The sequence below is a fragment of the Lacerta agilis genome, chromosome 16, assembly GCF_009819535.1.
Source record: "Lacerta agilis isolate rLacAgi1 chromosome 16, rLacAgi1.pri, whole genome shotgun sequence".
NCBI classification, from domain to species: Eukaryota; Metazoa; Chordata; class Lepidosauria; order Squamata; family Lacertidae; genus Lacerta; species Lacerta agilis.
In genome coordinates, this window is record NC_046327.1 from 38,996,165 (window position 1) to 39,010,391 (window position 14,227).

The window sequence follows — 14,227 nt, forward strand, 5'->3', positions numbered from 1 at the left end:
CAACTTTCTTTAATATGGTCAAAAATTTAAAATTGAATGATATATGGAGATTCAAACATGTATATGACAGAGAGTATACCCATTTTTTAGATCCTCATCAAACTGCTGGAAGAATCAACTATACTTGGATCTCAGAAGATCTAGTGTTAAGATCAAAATGGACAGAAATACAACCAAGGACATTTTCAGATCACAACCCAGTTTATTTAGAATTAAAAGGAAAGCAAAATTTGAGTCTTTTTGTCTTGGCCGTCGCGGTCGCCTTTTTTCATCCTTCCGTCCCCCCACTTGCTTGCGTGAGGTGCTCGCAGCAGACCGGCCCCCGCTGAACTCGCCATGGCTGACGAGAAGCCCAAGGAAGGTGTGAAGACTGAAAATAATGACCACATTAATCTGAAGGTTGCAGGGCAAGATGGATCTGTGGTGCAGTTTAAGATTAAAAGGCATACACCACTTAGCAAACTAATGAAAGCCTATTGTGAACGACAGGGTTTGTCAATGAGGCAAATCAGATTCCGGTTTGATGGGCAGCCAATCAATGAAACAGATACACCTGCACAGTTGGAAATGGAGGATGAAGATACAATTGATGTGTTCCAGCAGCAGACAGGAGGAGTCTACTAAAAGAGAACCAAACTCCCTTTCCCACAGACAACACATTCACAATTAGAAAAACGAGACTTGGTTCAGCCACATCTTGACTACTGCAGTATAGCTTTCTCTCTTTGATTTCTTTTCCTATTCCTTCTATTGTACATAACGTAACTGGTGCATGTCCACAGACATGCATTTTTTTTAACTAAATGGCCAATGGTATGTTTTGATCAACATCATATGGAGATGGGGTGGTAAAAACAAACTGCGTCTGTGAAAATGCCCCATTCCTCCATGGTATGCTCCTCTAACTTTTATCTTTATATTCCAGTAAGTTATTTTGCTCTCATTGTTGAAAAACAAAAACCTTGCATACCTTATTTGATTGGATAATTTCAATGTTTGCAGCTCCTGGCTTTCTGAAGTTGGAAATATTAACCATCCCAGTTGTCTAAACTAAATATAGACAACAATTTCAGGGCAATGGGAGGGAAAACTCTGCATGACAACTGAGCATCCTAACCTAATCAAATAATGGTGGACAAGGATGAGCTCCTATTGGTTGGTTGGTTGGTTGGTTGGTTGACTGACTGCACTTATATACTGATTTTCAGGGCAAAGGCATTCCAAGGAAGTTTACAAAAGATAATTTATGTACAATAGAAGGACATAAACACAAGTATCAAAGGCTTCTGTTGAAAGTTCAGTTTGTTTTCAATAAAATATATTATTTATAGGAAACCACTACTCAAAAGTTCAGCCCAAGCCGTCCTGTTGTTCCAGAGGTTGGCCAAGGCTTTGACAGGAACGCCAGGCATATCAGGCAGAAAATCCTCCAGAGTTGTCTGGAAACTACGCGGATCCCACAACCTCCGAGGGTGGGTCCGCTGCCTCTACAGAGGGGGAAAGAGGCTAAAAACCTAAAACTCAACAAGAAGTGATCTGACCACTTTCAGATCACCCTCTTCCCACCCAGTCAAAAAGACAAGATCCAGAGTGTAACCTACAATGTGTGTTGAGCTGATGTTATGTTGCGACAGCCCCATGGTTGTCATGGCAGACATGAAGTCCTAAGCCTCCTGAAGCAGTGGCATAGCATGGGGGGGGGGCTGTGGACACATTTTTGGAGGGGGCACGACCGGACAGCACCCCCATGGCAGGCTCCCTCATTGTGATGGCCCAACACCGCCAGCCAGCCACAGGTCTGACCCAGGAGTGGAGAGAAGGAGGGTTGGCAGAAGATTTGCCACCTCTCTCCTTGGCTGGGCTGCAGTGCACAAGTATCCCCCCCCCCCGCTCCACTTTGCGAGAAAAGATGCAGCGAGCTCCCTCCACACTCCACCCCAGGCAGTGGTAGCATATGCTTCGCCGCTGCCCTTAAGTTATGTTAAAGTGCGCCCAGAAGGTGTTTTGTTGTGAGACTGGTGTTGCTAATACTACATGCAGCATGATTTTTGTAGAGCAGAGGAGCCGCTAAGACCATCTGCCCCAATCACCAAAATGTCTTGGGCAGGTCTTGGGTTTTCTTCCCTCTTTCCTTAGGCCTCACAGCCATGTTATGCAGCATACCATGTCTAATAACATGCATATTTGTTATTTCCCCCCTCGACATTGCATGTGTGAGGAAGGAGGCTAAATTACATAACCTCCAGATCCAATTACATAACCTCCAGATCCCTCCCAGCTCTGAAATTCTGTGCATACTCACGGTAAACATAGATGATCACATTGGTGTCTAAGGAATCAAAGCCTGTTCTTTGGACTATGCATATAGGTTGAAGTTCCCATTCAGACACATTGGTGATGTTTAGAGAAATCCACCCATCGCCCTTCTGGATTCCTCCTCCAACAGACACCTCCCAGTCCAACTGGGTGTAGTTAGCACACGTAGTTGTGCAGTTCAGATTCACAGAACCTCCAAATTCCACAACAGGTGCCTCAGGGTGGATAGTCACATTGCAAGTTTCAAGGAAGTGCACTATAAGAAAGAAAAGATATGGGGAGGGCAGGCTGCAGAGATACTGCTGGCAATTCCAGCATTATTCAGCAAGAATGTGTTGCAATATTATGCAGTCACCATTCCTGGGGCATATCTAAAGGTAAAGGTAAAGCGACCCCTGACCATTAGGTCCAGTCGTGGACGACTCTGGGGTTGCGGCGCTCATCTCGCTTTACAGCTTCCGGGTCATGTGGCCAGCTGTGAAATTCCCTGCGGTCTCCTTGGCCCTCCCATATAAGCTGGTGCTCAGCTAGGGGCCCCTCCTTTTTGTTTTCTATTCAGCTCCAGAGGCCTCCAGGTCATGGAGCTCCACTGGGCCATCAGTGCTCCCGTTCCCAGCGGGGTTGAGGCCGCTGGAGGAGCTGGAGGCTCCATGCAGCCTCCCTGGTTGTTGCGTTGGACACCCCCCCCCCCGATTGCAGTAGTGGTAGCGGCAGCGTTGGTGTGCGGACCAGCCAGGCAGCACAGTTGGTGCTGGTGGTCCTCAGAGGCGCTTGCCATCTTGCCTCACCAGAAGTCCTGAGTTGGGAATTTGAGTTATGTGAGCTAGAAACCAGAAGCTGGAAGCTGCAGGCTAGGCAGCTGGGAGAGTCAGAGCCATGCCTGATTTCTGTTGGAATCCAAAGCTGTGGCCATGAGAGAATACTCTATTGGAGTGTTGATACTGTGAGCCCCACCATCATAGTTTCAGATCGTATATATATGTATAGATATGCCCTAGGAATGGTGACTGCATAATATATATGTAAATAAACCATATATCAAACAGATGACACAGAGCCTCATTACAAAACGAAACACGAACCCTAGGTCAGCACCTGGAACCTCTGGAATCTTGCACCACCAGAGACTGGGGTGATGTGCAACAGTAGGGGGGGGGCTTTTATCTGGTAGAGATTCCTAGTCTCCTTCCCCTCACGACGGTTCTCATGTTTCCTTTGAAGTACGAGTACCTGTTAGGTAATTTATGGCTATAAAAACAGATTTAACTGAGTCCGGGCACAAATAGGCAGCCAATGAAGTAGAAAAGAGGACTGGGACCTGTTCCGGTGGGTCAGCATAAGGCTAAGAATGCAAATCTCTTCCACACCTCATGACTGAAGTATGTATCCATCAGTTTCTCATTTTTTCAATCCTAAATTCAGTTTTCCACGTTTCCAAATCAGTTTCCAATATTAACAATAAAGTCCTCATGATAATTCAGCGGTATTTTTGTGTGAATATCTCCTAAAACATGCACGCACAGTCAGAAAGATATATTAGACATGTACAATAACATCATACAATTCTACAAAAAATACTATAAATATTTTGATGTAATTTTGCCTAATATACATATTTTTGAAAAGCAGTTCCCCCTAATATGCCTTTGGGGTTTATGGGGTGTTAGATGAGGGGCAGTATGTTGGGGGGGGGAAGCATAGGCTATTGTCTGAAATAGTCAAAAGGCAGGAGCCTTGAAACTGGGTATGAAAAAGACAGCAGCTTGGCTTGGCTTGTTCAGTGGTGAATCCAGTGCTATGGCCCTCTGGCTCCTTTAGAAATCTACTGGGCAGATAGGAGATATCTATCTCCTATCTCCTATCACAGAAATGTCATCATATATTTCCAGTCCTCTTCCTTCCAAGGAAACTAAACCAAGGGTCTCTCCAGGAACCAGGAATCTCTCCTTACGCACATAATAATACTGCGGCCTGCCACCCTGGCCTCCGAGGGGGTGTGAGATTCCAGGGGTTCCAGGCACTTACCCAGGGCTCATGTTTCTTTTTGGAATGAGTTTGTTTTTCTCAGTTTAGACCTTGTATAAATGAGATTGGATCTTGGCATGCAAGATTTTTCCTTTTATACCTATTTTTTTCCTTGCCACCAACACTTCTCACACCCCATCCATTGCACATGACATTTTCCATGCCCCCATTTGTATTGGGGGATCTTAGGATGCTTTTAGAAAGATGTTTAGCATGGGATCAGTGTGCCTTAGTCATGCAGTACCCACACAACATTCTCATCCTCAAAATGCCAGCCCAAAGCACGCACGCACAATTTAATCTGGATTTACCCTTTCTATGGAAAGCAGTTCGAAAGCACGTCAAAGTGCAAGTAGATAAATATGTACTGCTCTGGCGGGAAGGTAAACGGCATTTCCGTGTGCTGCTCTGGTTCGCCAGAAGCAGCTTAGTCATGCTGGCCACATGGCCCAGAAGCTGTACAGTTACCTCGGCCAAATAAAGCAAGATGAACGCCGCAAACCCCCAGAGTCGGACACGACTGGACCTAATGGTCAGGGGTCCCTTTACCTTTACCTTTACGACAATACACTTTTTAAAAAACTGTTGCAACAACTCACTGGCAATATCTCAATAATCTGTTTGCAAATTAAGCCCCCATCGGGAAGCACCTTTAGATGAAACCAGTTTCCAGATTCCTCCACCAAGGGAGCACAAACTAGACAGCTCTCCCTGTCACTGGAATGTAAGGAGTTTTCAGGATGACTCACCCACAGGCAACCAGAAGATGAGAAGTACAGCAAAGTTCAGAGGCAAGACAGGTATCATCTTCACCAGGACAAGGCAGAAAAGATGACCATTAGGAGTTGGATGGTTTTCCAGCTAGCTATATGGAGCCAGAACAGTCGAGGGAAGTCAAAGCTTAGCCACTCTTTTGTCTAAAGTTTTATTTAACGTTCTGGTTCAGGAAACATGCATATCCTTTAACTGGCTGACTCACCCTCATACTCATTGCCCCACCCAAGCACTTCCTCCCTTCGAAACAAAAAAAACATGGTGATGAGGAAATAGCTCTGAGGAATATAAAATTGAGTGTAGGAATAAGTGTTCAATGGCCAAGATAGTTCCCTGAGTTTCAGAACAGGTCTGGGGGAGCTCTGGCCCTCCAACTGCTGCTGCTGCTGCTGTTGGACTCTATCTCCCATCAGCCCCAGTCAACACGGCCAGTGGTCAACGATGATGAGAACATCTGGAGGACCACAGGCTCCCCCATCCCTGCTTTGAAAATCACTCAGAAGATGTGATCCTACCAGATGCAGTTTTGACAAGGCATGTGTGCATATTGAGAATTACATTTATATATACAAGTAAATTATTTAACAATATAAGATAATGTAGGTAGAAATAAATTGGAAGGAGAGGTTCTACAATATGGGACTAAGTTGATAACATGTGACAGATGGCAAATGTAATAAAGAAGTATATATCCGTGGAATTAGGTGTCAAAAGAAAACAGAAGAAGAACGGGGGGAAGCAGAAGGGGGGACGTGGTTTTTTGTGGGGGGTTTTGTTTGTTTTTTTCTACAAACTGTATAAGCTATGTATATGATATAAGCATAAGAGTATTTTTTTATTGATACAAACCTTTGCATACATGCAGAATTCATAAATGTTGTACATTCTTGTATAAATTATAATTTTGAGAAAACTTAATAAAAATTATGTTGGGGGAAAAAGAGAATTACATTTTCCTCACCTCTGTAGCCACACATACACACTCTTCTGTTTTTCTAATTTCAGCCTGTCAGCTCAATTAAACTTGCAAAACATGTCATTGCAGCAGTGACCTAGGCAAGCGGAAGTCAGAGCATCATACTACAGACAGCTTCCACACTTTCCAAATGTGCTCCCACTGCCCAGCAGGCCTCTAGCTACATGGAAGTGGTTTTGCAATGGCAACATCAGAGTCAGGCCATGGAGAAAGGACTTCTGGTTCAAACGTCACTAGCTCTCACTCTTTATACAACAGGGGCAAATTAATCAAAACCCACAGGAAGTGTGAAAACTTACAATATATTAAACCCAAGTGGCATCTGCTTGATCTTTTTCATGCGTCTGAAGGGAAACTGCTGATAGGAATCTGGAGTGGGGAGGATAGTGTTGCCATCAGGCTTCTAGACTTCTGAGAGGCATCAGGCTGGCCACAATGAGAAGAGGATGCTGGACTGCTTGCATGCCTCTGGCTCGGGAGCCAGCCCATAAATAAGGAGACACAACAACAGATGGTCAGCTGGAGCCCTGCACTACCTGGTCTTTGCTCCGCCCCCCAGCCAGCAGTTGATTGGGTAGCCAGGGAGGGGGCAGAGCAAGAGCCAGCAACAAAAGCGGGGGTCACCCTGGCAGGGGAAGCCTGCACAGGGTCACAAACCCTGTCCACTGCTTTGATGAGTGAGCAGTAATTATCAGCAGTGCAAAAAATCATTGAAATAAATCTGCTGCTCTTCCAATCTGCAGTATGGTTACCAGATTTTTTTCAATGAATCCGGGGACACTTTTTTTTTTTTTTTTTTTGAAGCTGAGTAGCAACAGAGAGTCAGTAGTGGGGATGGTGAGGCAAAAGACCCTGGGCCCAAGCACACAGGCAAAGCTCTTCTTTCGCACCCTGTGAAACATAAATGCACAGGGTTTTTTTAAACTGGGCAACAACGCGTTGCCCGCCCATGACTCCCGAGCCTCCCCCGATCTCCTGCCTCTGACTGATAAGGGGAGGCTTGGGAGCCAAGGGCGGGCGGCTGTTGCCCAGTTGTTGTTTTTTTTATTAAAAAACACCCGCATTTATGTTTCACAGGGGTGCGAAAGAAGGGCTTTGCACCTTGCCTGGCAGAGAAACCATGCCTTGCGCCCCTCCTGGGCAACGCCCACCCGCCCATGACTCTCGAGCCTCCCCCAATCTGTCAAAACAAAACAAAAACTGTACTGATAAAAGTTTTCAGATCAACTTAATGAAAACAAAAATATATTTCTTACAAAATAACAAGCACAGTTGCCACTTTTTATTCTGGCTCTGCCCCAATGTTTTTCACACAACCCTGAAACAAAACAAAGGAAATGAAGCTTTTCCTGGCCTGGCGGGTGAAAATAAGGGAGCAGTTTCAGCTCCTTAATCTCTGTGTCTCAGGATGGAATCAGGATGCTGGAATAAAACCCGCCGGCTGTAATACGCTGCTAGTACAGGCTGTCTCTGTGGAGTTTGGGAAGAGTTTTTTCTTTCCCAGCTGCAGTGAATCTTGGAAGTCTTTGCAGGCACTCTGTGTACTTTTCAAAGGCAGACTTGCAAAAGTTGTGATCTCTCAAGCCCAACACAGCACACCTACAAGGTAGGCCTACAAGGACTCAATGGACCTCCTAGTTTTGCTGCCTTCCTAGAACTGTGAAAATGGGAGTAGGGGGTTGGGTCAGCTGCCAGGTCACAATGCATGGCGGATGAACTATATTCAGACAGGTGGGCATAAAACATCTACACCTGTTTTCATCTGAACCAGAAAGTTCCCAAATCCCAAAGCTGATATTCTCAGATTCTAAATTCTGCACAATATTCCTTGGCACACCCAGGTGGGGAAAAGCCATTTGGCAGAAGGATAAATGAAACTTTTATTTCAATTACTCAGAAGCCTCTGAGGATCCCTGATAATAAAATCTATTACCTCACAGCAACAGTTGTATTCCATCTGAGCAAGAACCCAGGAAAATATATCTGAACTTGGGCTCTGAAAGAGTTTCCATTAGAGGGAAAGAATTCAGCAAAACATTAGAAATAAAAGTCTGCTCTGGACAGTGCTGCTGAAATCACACACAAACACACAGATCTCCCATAGAAATCCAACCAAGTTGCATTGGGCTTCAAAATAATTTTTTTTAAGGGTGAAGAGGCTCAAGTCCCTCCAGAATGCCAATGACCCGCACAGAGCACTGCAGGTAGCAAGATTTCTGATTTCAGTTCTCTCCTATAAGAGACGTGCTGGAATGTTACACGATTATTGATTTTTATTCCTTCAAATCGTATACTGACATATTTAAAGACTGTGCCCCCAAATAGTGGTGGTGATTTATAGCTATATTTTATTTATGTACCAGAAATGTGTGGGCTTATAGCCTAAATAAAGACCTATTTTTCTCTCCAGAATGCTGGGTCAGGGTGGGGTGGGTGAAAGGAGGAGAGAGAAAAGCTCAGGAAAGGTCCCACTAAGTCCAAGAGGATGCCAGCATAGTCAGCAAGCAGAGTCAAGGAAACTTCTAGAGGTAAGAAGACTTCATTCAGAAAATGGAAGTCTTGCCCAAAAGAGAACAGAAAGGGACACAAGGTCTAGCAAAATAAATGCAAACAGGTAATCAGAGCAGCAAAGCAAAATAATTTCTAGGAACTTACCACCAGATGAAGAAGAAGAAAAATATTTAACTACATTAGAAGCAGGAAACCAGCTAGGGAAGGCAGTAGTGCCTTTGGACAACAAGGGAGTTAAATATATGCTAAAGGAGAAGGGGATATTGTTTGAATGTGTGGGTTTGAAAGAACACTGCTGCTGTTCCCTTAGTGGAAGGAAGAAAAAAAATTCTGGATTGGAGTTAATTTGTTTTTGCAGAGGTACCAGCATATTGGGAGATGGTGCGAGACTATGGAGGGGAATTCTGGATGGCTACCTGGAGCTAATGGTGTCTTTTTGTCTGGGATCTGGCGTATTATGGCTCCTGTTGGCAGAAACTGAATATGCTGGAATGTGGATAATATCAGGGGGGAATATTTCACACAGAATTATGAAGACAAAAGTGTGAACAGATCAGTGGTTATAAACATAAATGAAAATTAAGTGAAGAATTAACATCGGAATGGTTTATTGACTAATTAAGAAATGCAATGTGATATTAGATTATTAGCACTCTGTGAAATTCAGAGCATGGGAAGTCACCCAAAGATATATAATTTGGCAATATATTTGGGTTTTTTTGATTGTATTGTAATTTGGAATGTTTTAATGTGGTTCTTATTGGAATATTAAATTGGAAAACTCAATAAAATATTATATATATAAAAAAGAAGGGGGTATTTTAAAGAAGCTGGTTGAATATTTGCATCTATCTTTACTCCAAAATGTGCAAGTCAGAAGAACTGGAACAAAGAGTGTTGGCAAGAGACAAAGGACCAGGGGCCTCTCCAGATTGGTGCATTTTTTCTTTTTTCAATTATATTCTGAAACCTGTTATCAATGCAATAATATCCCATCTGCTTTATCAATTGTTCTGTAAAGCTCCCCCCATGTATAGTGCATTATTGCCATGGGGGCAGGTGCTCTCCCACTACAGCACAAGAAGAGTGGCACAAAAAACCAAAAACAGAAACATGGAACATTGGACGCATAAAAGGCTGTTATCAACAGGAAGTTTGCGCATGAAGAAATGAGGCCTGTGCAATTAAAAAAAAGGACCCTATTGGGTTCAAGAAGCCTTAGCAGCTGCCTAGCACCTCTGCTTAGCATGCAGATGTTCTGTGTGGTAAAAGATCTTGCAAAGAGGAAACAGCAATTGTAGTTCAAAACCCCAAACCCCAAGGTTAATGGGCTTCCTTTTCATGAGGTCATTCCTGTTTTGCTGCTTAGTTTGATACTACTTTACCAAAGGAAGCCAAAGTGTAAAAGTGCATTAACTTTCTGTGCTGTTGCCCAGACAAAACTGCAGAGGTAATTGGGACCAGAAGCAAAAACAAGTGAAGCAATGAGTGGAATTCTTGCCTTTGTATAGTTCAGGGGTTGTCAACCTGGTCCGTACCGCCCACTAGTGGGCATGGGATTCTAGGTGGGTGGTAGGGGGTTCCACAGCACAAGATGAATTCTCTTTCCATCGAGCACTGCTGGGCGGTAAGGAAATTTTACCATCAAGAAAGATGCATTAGTGGGCGGTAGGTATAAAAAGGTTGACTACCCCTGGTATAGTTGGTTGGAAAAGGTTAAAGTGTTAAGCTTCTGGGGTGATTGTAAGATGGCGAGGAAGTAGCCACCTTAGCCTCCAGAGAAGAATCTACTGTTGAGAGACTTTTGGGGTGTTCACAAGGGCGCTGTGCCTCCCAAAAGAAGCCCAAAGAGAAGATTTGGGCGTGGAGCTTTGGCAGCGCTAAATTGCGGGTTCTCCTGTCTCCCCCGCCAAAAATGGGGGGGTTGAGATGGGATCGAGTGGCAGAGGTACAAGAAGCAAACAAAAAGTCTCTGGCGGAAAGCCCTGAATTTTGGCCACAAGCGGTATTTTTTTTCGATAAATTTAAAGCCACATTGGATAAAATAAATTGGAAAATTGGAATGGGACAATTAATTGGCAAAAAAAAAGACAGGGTGAAAAAACGGAGGTTCACCTTGTGCTGGTGAAATTTAACTTGCACGGGAACAATTCATAGATGTCAATAAATACGGAGGAATTAAATATACAATCCTGGTAATTTAGAAGAGTGAAAATTGAAGAACTGGATTTAAAGACTTGGAAGTTAAAAATACAGTGGAGTAAAAGAGAAAGCATTTTCCCTCCCGGAAACGGGAGATAGAGCAATATATTTCATTTGGTTGCGATTTGGAACAGGACAATTTATTACTGAAAACATCTGAAAATACGTTTGGAATACAGAGACTTAATTTAAGTTCTAACAGTGACTTGTATTTAGAAGACCGCTACATGGGCTTGTGGAAAACAGACTTCTTCTCCTTTAAGATCTGAACACAAGATCGGGGGGGGGGGCTGGCTCTTTTTCTTTTTTTGTAAATATATATTTGTGTCCTGATGGTGTAAGAAACAGGGAGAATCAGCTTCATTCTCTGCCAAACATTTGGCTTTCTCTTTTGGATTTAAAATTGCGCTGCAATGTTGGCAGTGTAGCCAGCAAGAGAGACAATTGAGACAGCAGTGGCCAAAGGGTAAAGAAAAGGTGACATCTGGTGGTGAAATAATAGGTGTACTACAAGGGAAAAATAAAATTGGAAAATAGAAGAGAAAGGAGGAGGGGTGACACCCAGTGGTGAGAATATATATTACAATGAAAGGAAAACTAAAAATTTTAAAAAGTAAGCAAAGGAAAGAGGAATAGGCAAAATCAAATAAATAAATAGTGAAACCAATCAAACAAACAGAACCAAATCAATAAAAATGGCATCTAAAAAGTCACAGGCGACAGGACCTACATCTACAACACCAGGACAAGGGAAGAGGGGCTCAGTTCAAGAATAAATTAATTTGGCAAAATTAATAGCAGTTATGAAGAATATAACTGATCATATTAAGAAGCTTGAAGGAAAATGGATAAAATGGGGACTCAAATTGAACAGAATACTAAATGGAAGGACTAACAGGCCAGATTAAAGAATTATCAACCAAAACGATGGGACTGGAAAAGTTGGTTCAAGAGTTAAATAAAAAAAACTAAAATTATGGAAGAAACGTCTAAAAAGACACAGAGCATAAAGAATTGAAAGAAGAACAAGGTCAGATTAAAGCAAATACCGAAGATTTTGGAGCAATGGAAGAAGCTGCTTGGGATCAATTAGCCCTGATGGAGATGAAACAGAAGGAGCTAACTGTGCATTTGAGAGGATTGGTGGAGAATCCAGAGGAATATATAAGAGAGAAGATAACAGAACTGGCCACCTGGATGGAGATGGATGAAGGAGAATTGGATACGGCAATATTGAAAATCTTTAGGATAAAATCAAATTATGCAAAAACAGAGAATCTACCAGGGGACTGTTTGTTGATTTTAAATTCACATGATATTAAAGATAGGATTCTTCAGACAGATTACGAGGGGGGGGGGAATTTCAAATAGACAACCAGAAAGTGATAATTTTAAAAGAAATTCCTATGAGAATTCTTTTTTAAAAAGCAATTACAAATTTTTGACCGAGGCATTGAAAAACAACAGGATTCGTTACAGATGGGAGTACCCAGAGGGCCTTTCATTCACATACAAGGGAAAGAAGCAAAGATGTAGATGCCCAAGCGAAGCAGAAACCTAATAAGAAACAATTAGGATCAAAGAGAGCAGAAGAAGATATTGAAGGAAAAGGTGCAGCTGGTGGAAAGATAGATCAAGATAAAAATAAAACGACAGACTCTTAAAAACTTTTTAGAAAAATTAATAAATTGGGAATTATGGATTTGAGGATTTTGTCTTGGAATGTGAATGGTTTAAATAATAAAAAGAAATGAAATGAAATAGAACATATTTTACAAAAAACAAAAATAGATATAATTTGTTTACAGGAGACACATGTTGCAAGAAGACACAAAAGAGTCTTGGCAAATAAAAGATTAGCACTGGACTTCATCTCCTCAGACATTATAAAAAAGAGAGGTGTAATAATGTCCATAAAAGAGAAACTTCAACCAAAACAATTATTTAAAGATGAAAAGGTAAGAATGATTGCTGTGCTGTGCAGGTAGCGTTGCAAGGCGAAGAAATAACAATTATTGGAATATATGCACCAAATTTAAAAATTCGGAATTTTATAAGGAGCTAGAGGACAAATGTTTGAACTGATGGACCAAAAATTATTTTAATGGGTGATTTTAATGGGGTGGTCTACCTGGATATGCATAGAACATTGAGTAAATGAGACAATAAAGAAGGGCGACTACCTACAACTTTCTTTAATATGGTCAAAAATTTAAAATTGAATGATATATGGAGATTCAAACATGTATATGACAGAGAGTATACCCATTTTTTAGATCCTCATCAAACTGCTGGAAGAATCAACTATACTTGGATCTCAGAAGATCTAGTGTTAAGATCAAAATGGACAGAAATACAACCAAGGACATTTTCAGATCACAACCCAGTTTATTTAGAATTAAAAGGAAAGCAAAATTTGAGTCTTTTTGTCTTGGCCGTCGCGGTCGCCTTTTTTCATCCTTCCGTCCCCCCACTTGCTTGCGTGAGGTGCTCGCAGCAGACCGGCCCCCGCTGAACTCGCCATGGCTGACGAGAAGCCCAAGGAAGGTGTGAAGACTGAAAATAATGACCACATTAATCTGAAGGTTGCAGGGCAAGATGGATCTGTGGTGCAGTTTAAGATTAAAAGGCATACACCACTTAGCAAACTAATGAAAGCCTATTGTGAACGACAGGGTTTGTCAATGAGGCAAATCAGATTCCGGTTTGATGGGCAGCCAATCAATGAAACAGATACACCTGCACAGTTGGAAATGGAGGATGAAGATACAATTGATGTGTTCCAGCAGCAGACAGGAGGAGTCTACTAAAAGAGAACCAAACTCCCTTTCCCACAGACAACACATTCACAATTAGAAAAACGAGACTTGGTTCAGCCACATCTTGACTACTGCAGTATAGCTTTCTCTCTTTGATTTCTTTTCCTATTCCTTCTATTGTACATAACGTAACTGGTGCATGTCCACAGACATGCATTTTTTTTAACTAAATGGCCAATGGTATGTTTTGATCAACATCATATGGAGATGGGGTGGTAAAAACAAACTGCGTCTGTGAAAATGCCCCATTCCTCCATGGCATGCTCCTCTAACTTTTATCTTTATATTCCAGTAAGTTATTTTGCTCTCATTGTTGAAAAACAAAAACCTTGCATACCTTATTTGATTGGATAATTTCAATGTTTTTCTTTTATCGTTGTACAACCAAGGACGATTTTATAACTTTTTTGTATGTAGCTGTTACATGTAGAGCAAGCTGTCTTTAAGTAGGGGTAAATTACTCTAAACAAAAATTTGATCTTGGATAGTTTTCCCTTCAAGTAAAGCGTCTTGTTGTTTAAATAAACTTCTTGTTTAAAAATAAAAAAAGGAAAGCAAAATTTGACAAGAAGATGGAGGTTAAATGAAGGACTATAGGGCAATC

At 42.1% G+C, this 14,227-nt stretch overlaps 2 protein-coding genes across 2 annotated transcripts; both read left to right on the plus strand.

Annotated features, from left to right (window-relative positions):
- The first annotated feature begins 239 nt into the window (after positions 1-239).
- LOC117060713 (small ubiquitin-related modifier 2) lies at positions 240-675 on the plus strand. The gene has a single exon (XM_033173173.1). The coding sequence runs from the start codon at positions 337-339 to the stop codon at positions 622-624; it is 288 nt and encodes a 95-aa protein (XP_033029064.1). The 5' UTR covers positions 240-336; the 3' UTR covers positions 625-675.
- Positions 676-13,229: 12,554 nt separating this feature from the next.
- On the plus strand, positions 13,230-13,665 carry LOC117060711 (small ubiquitin-related modifier 2). Its single transcript, XM_033173172.1, has one exon. It carries the CDS (start codon positions 13,327-13,329, stop codon positions 13,612-13,614), a length of 288 nt encoding a protein of 95 aa, XP_033029063.1. The 5' UTR covers positions 13,230-13,326; the 3' UTR covers positions 13,615-13,665.
- The last annotated feature ends 562 nt before the right edge of the window (positions 13,666-14,227 follow it).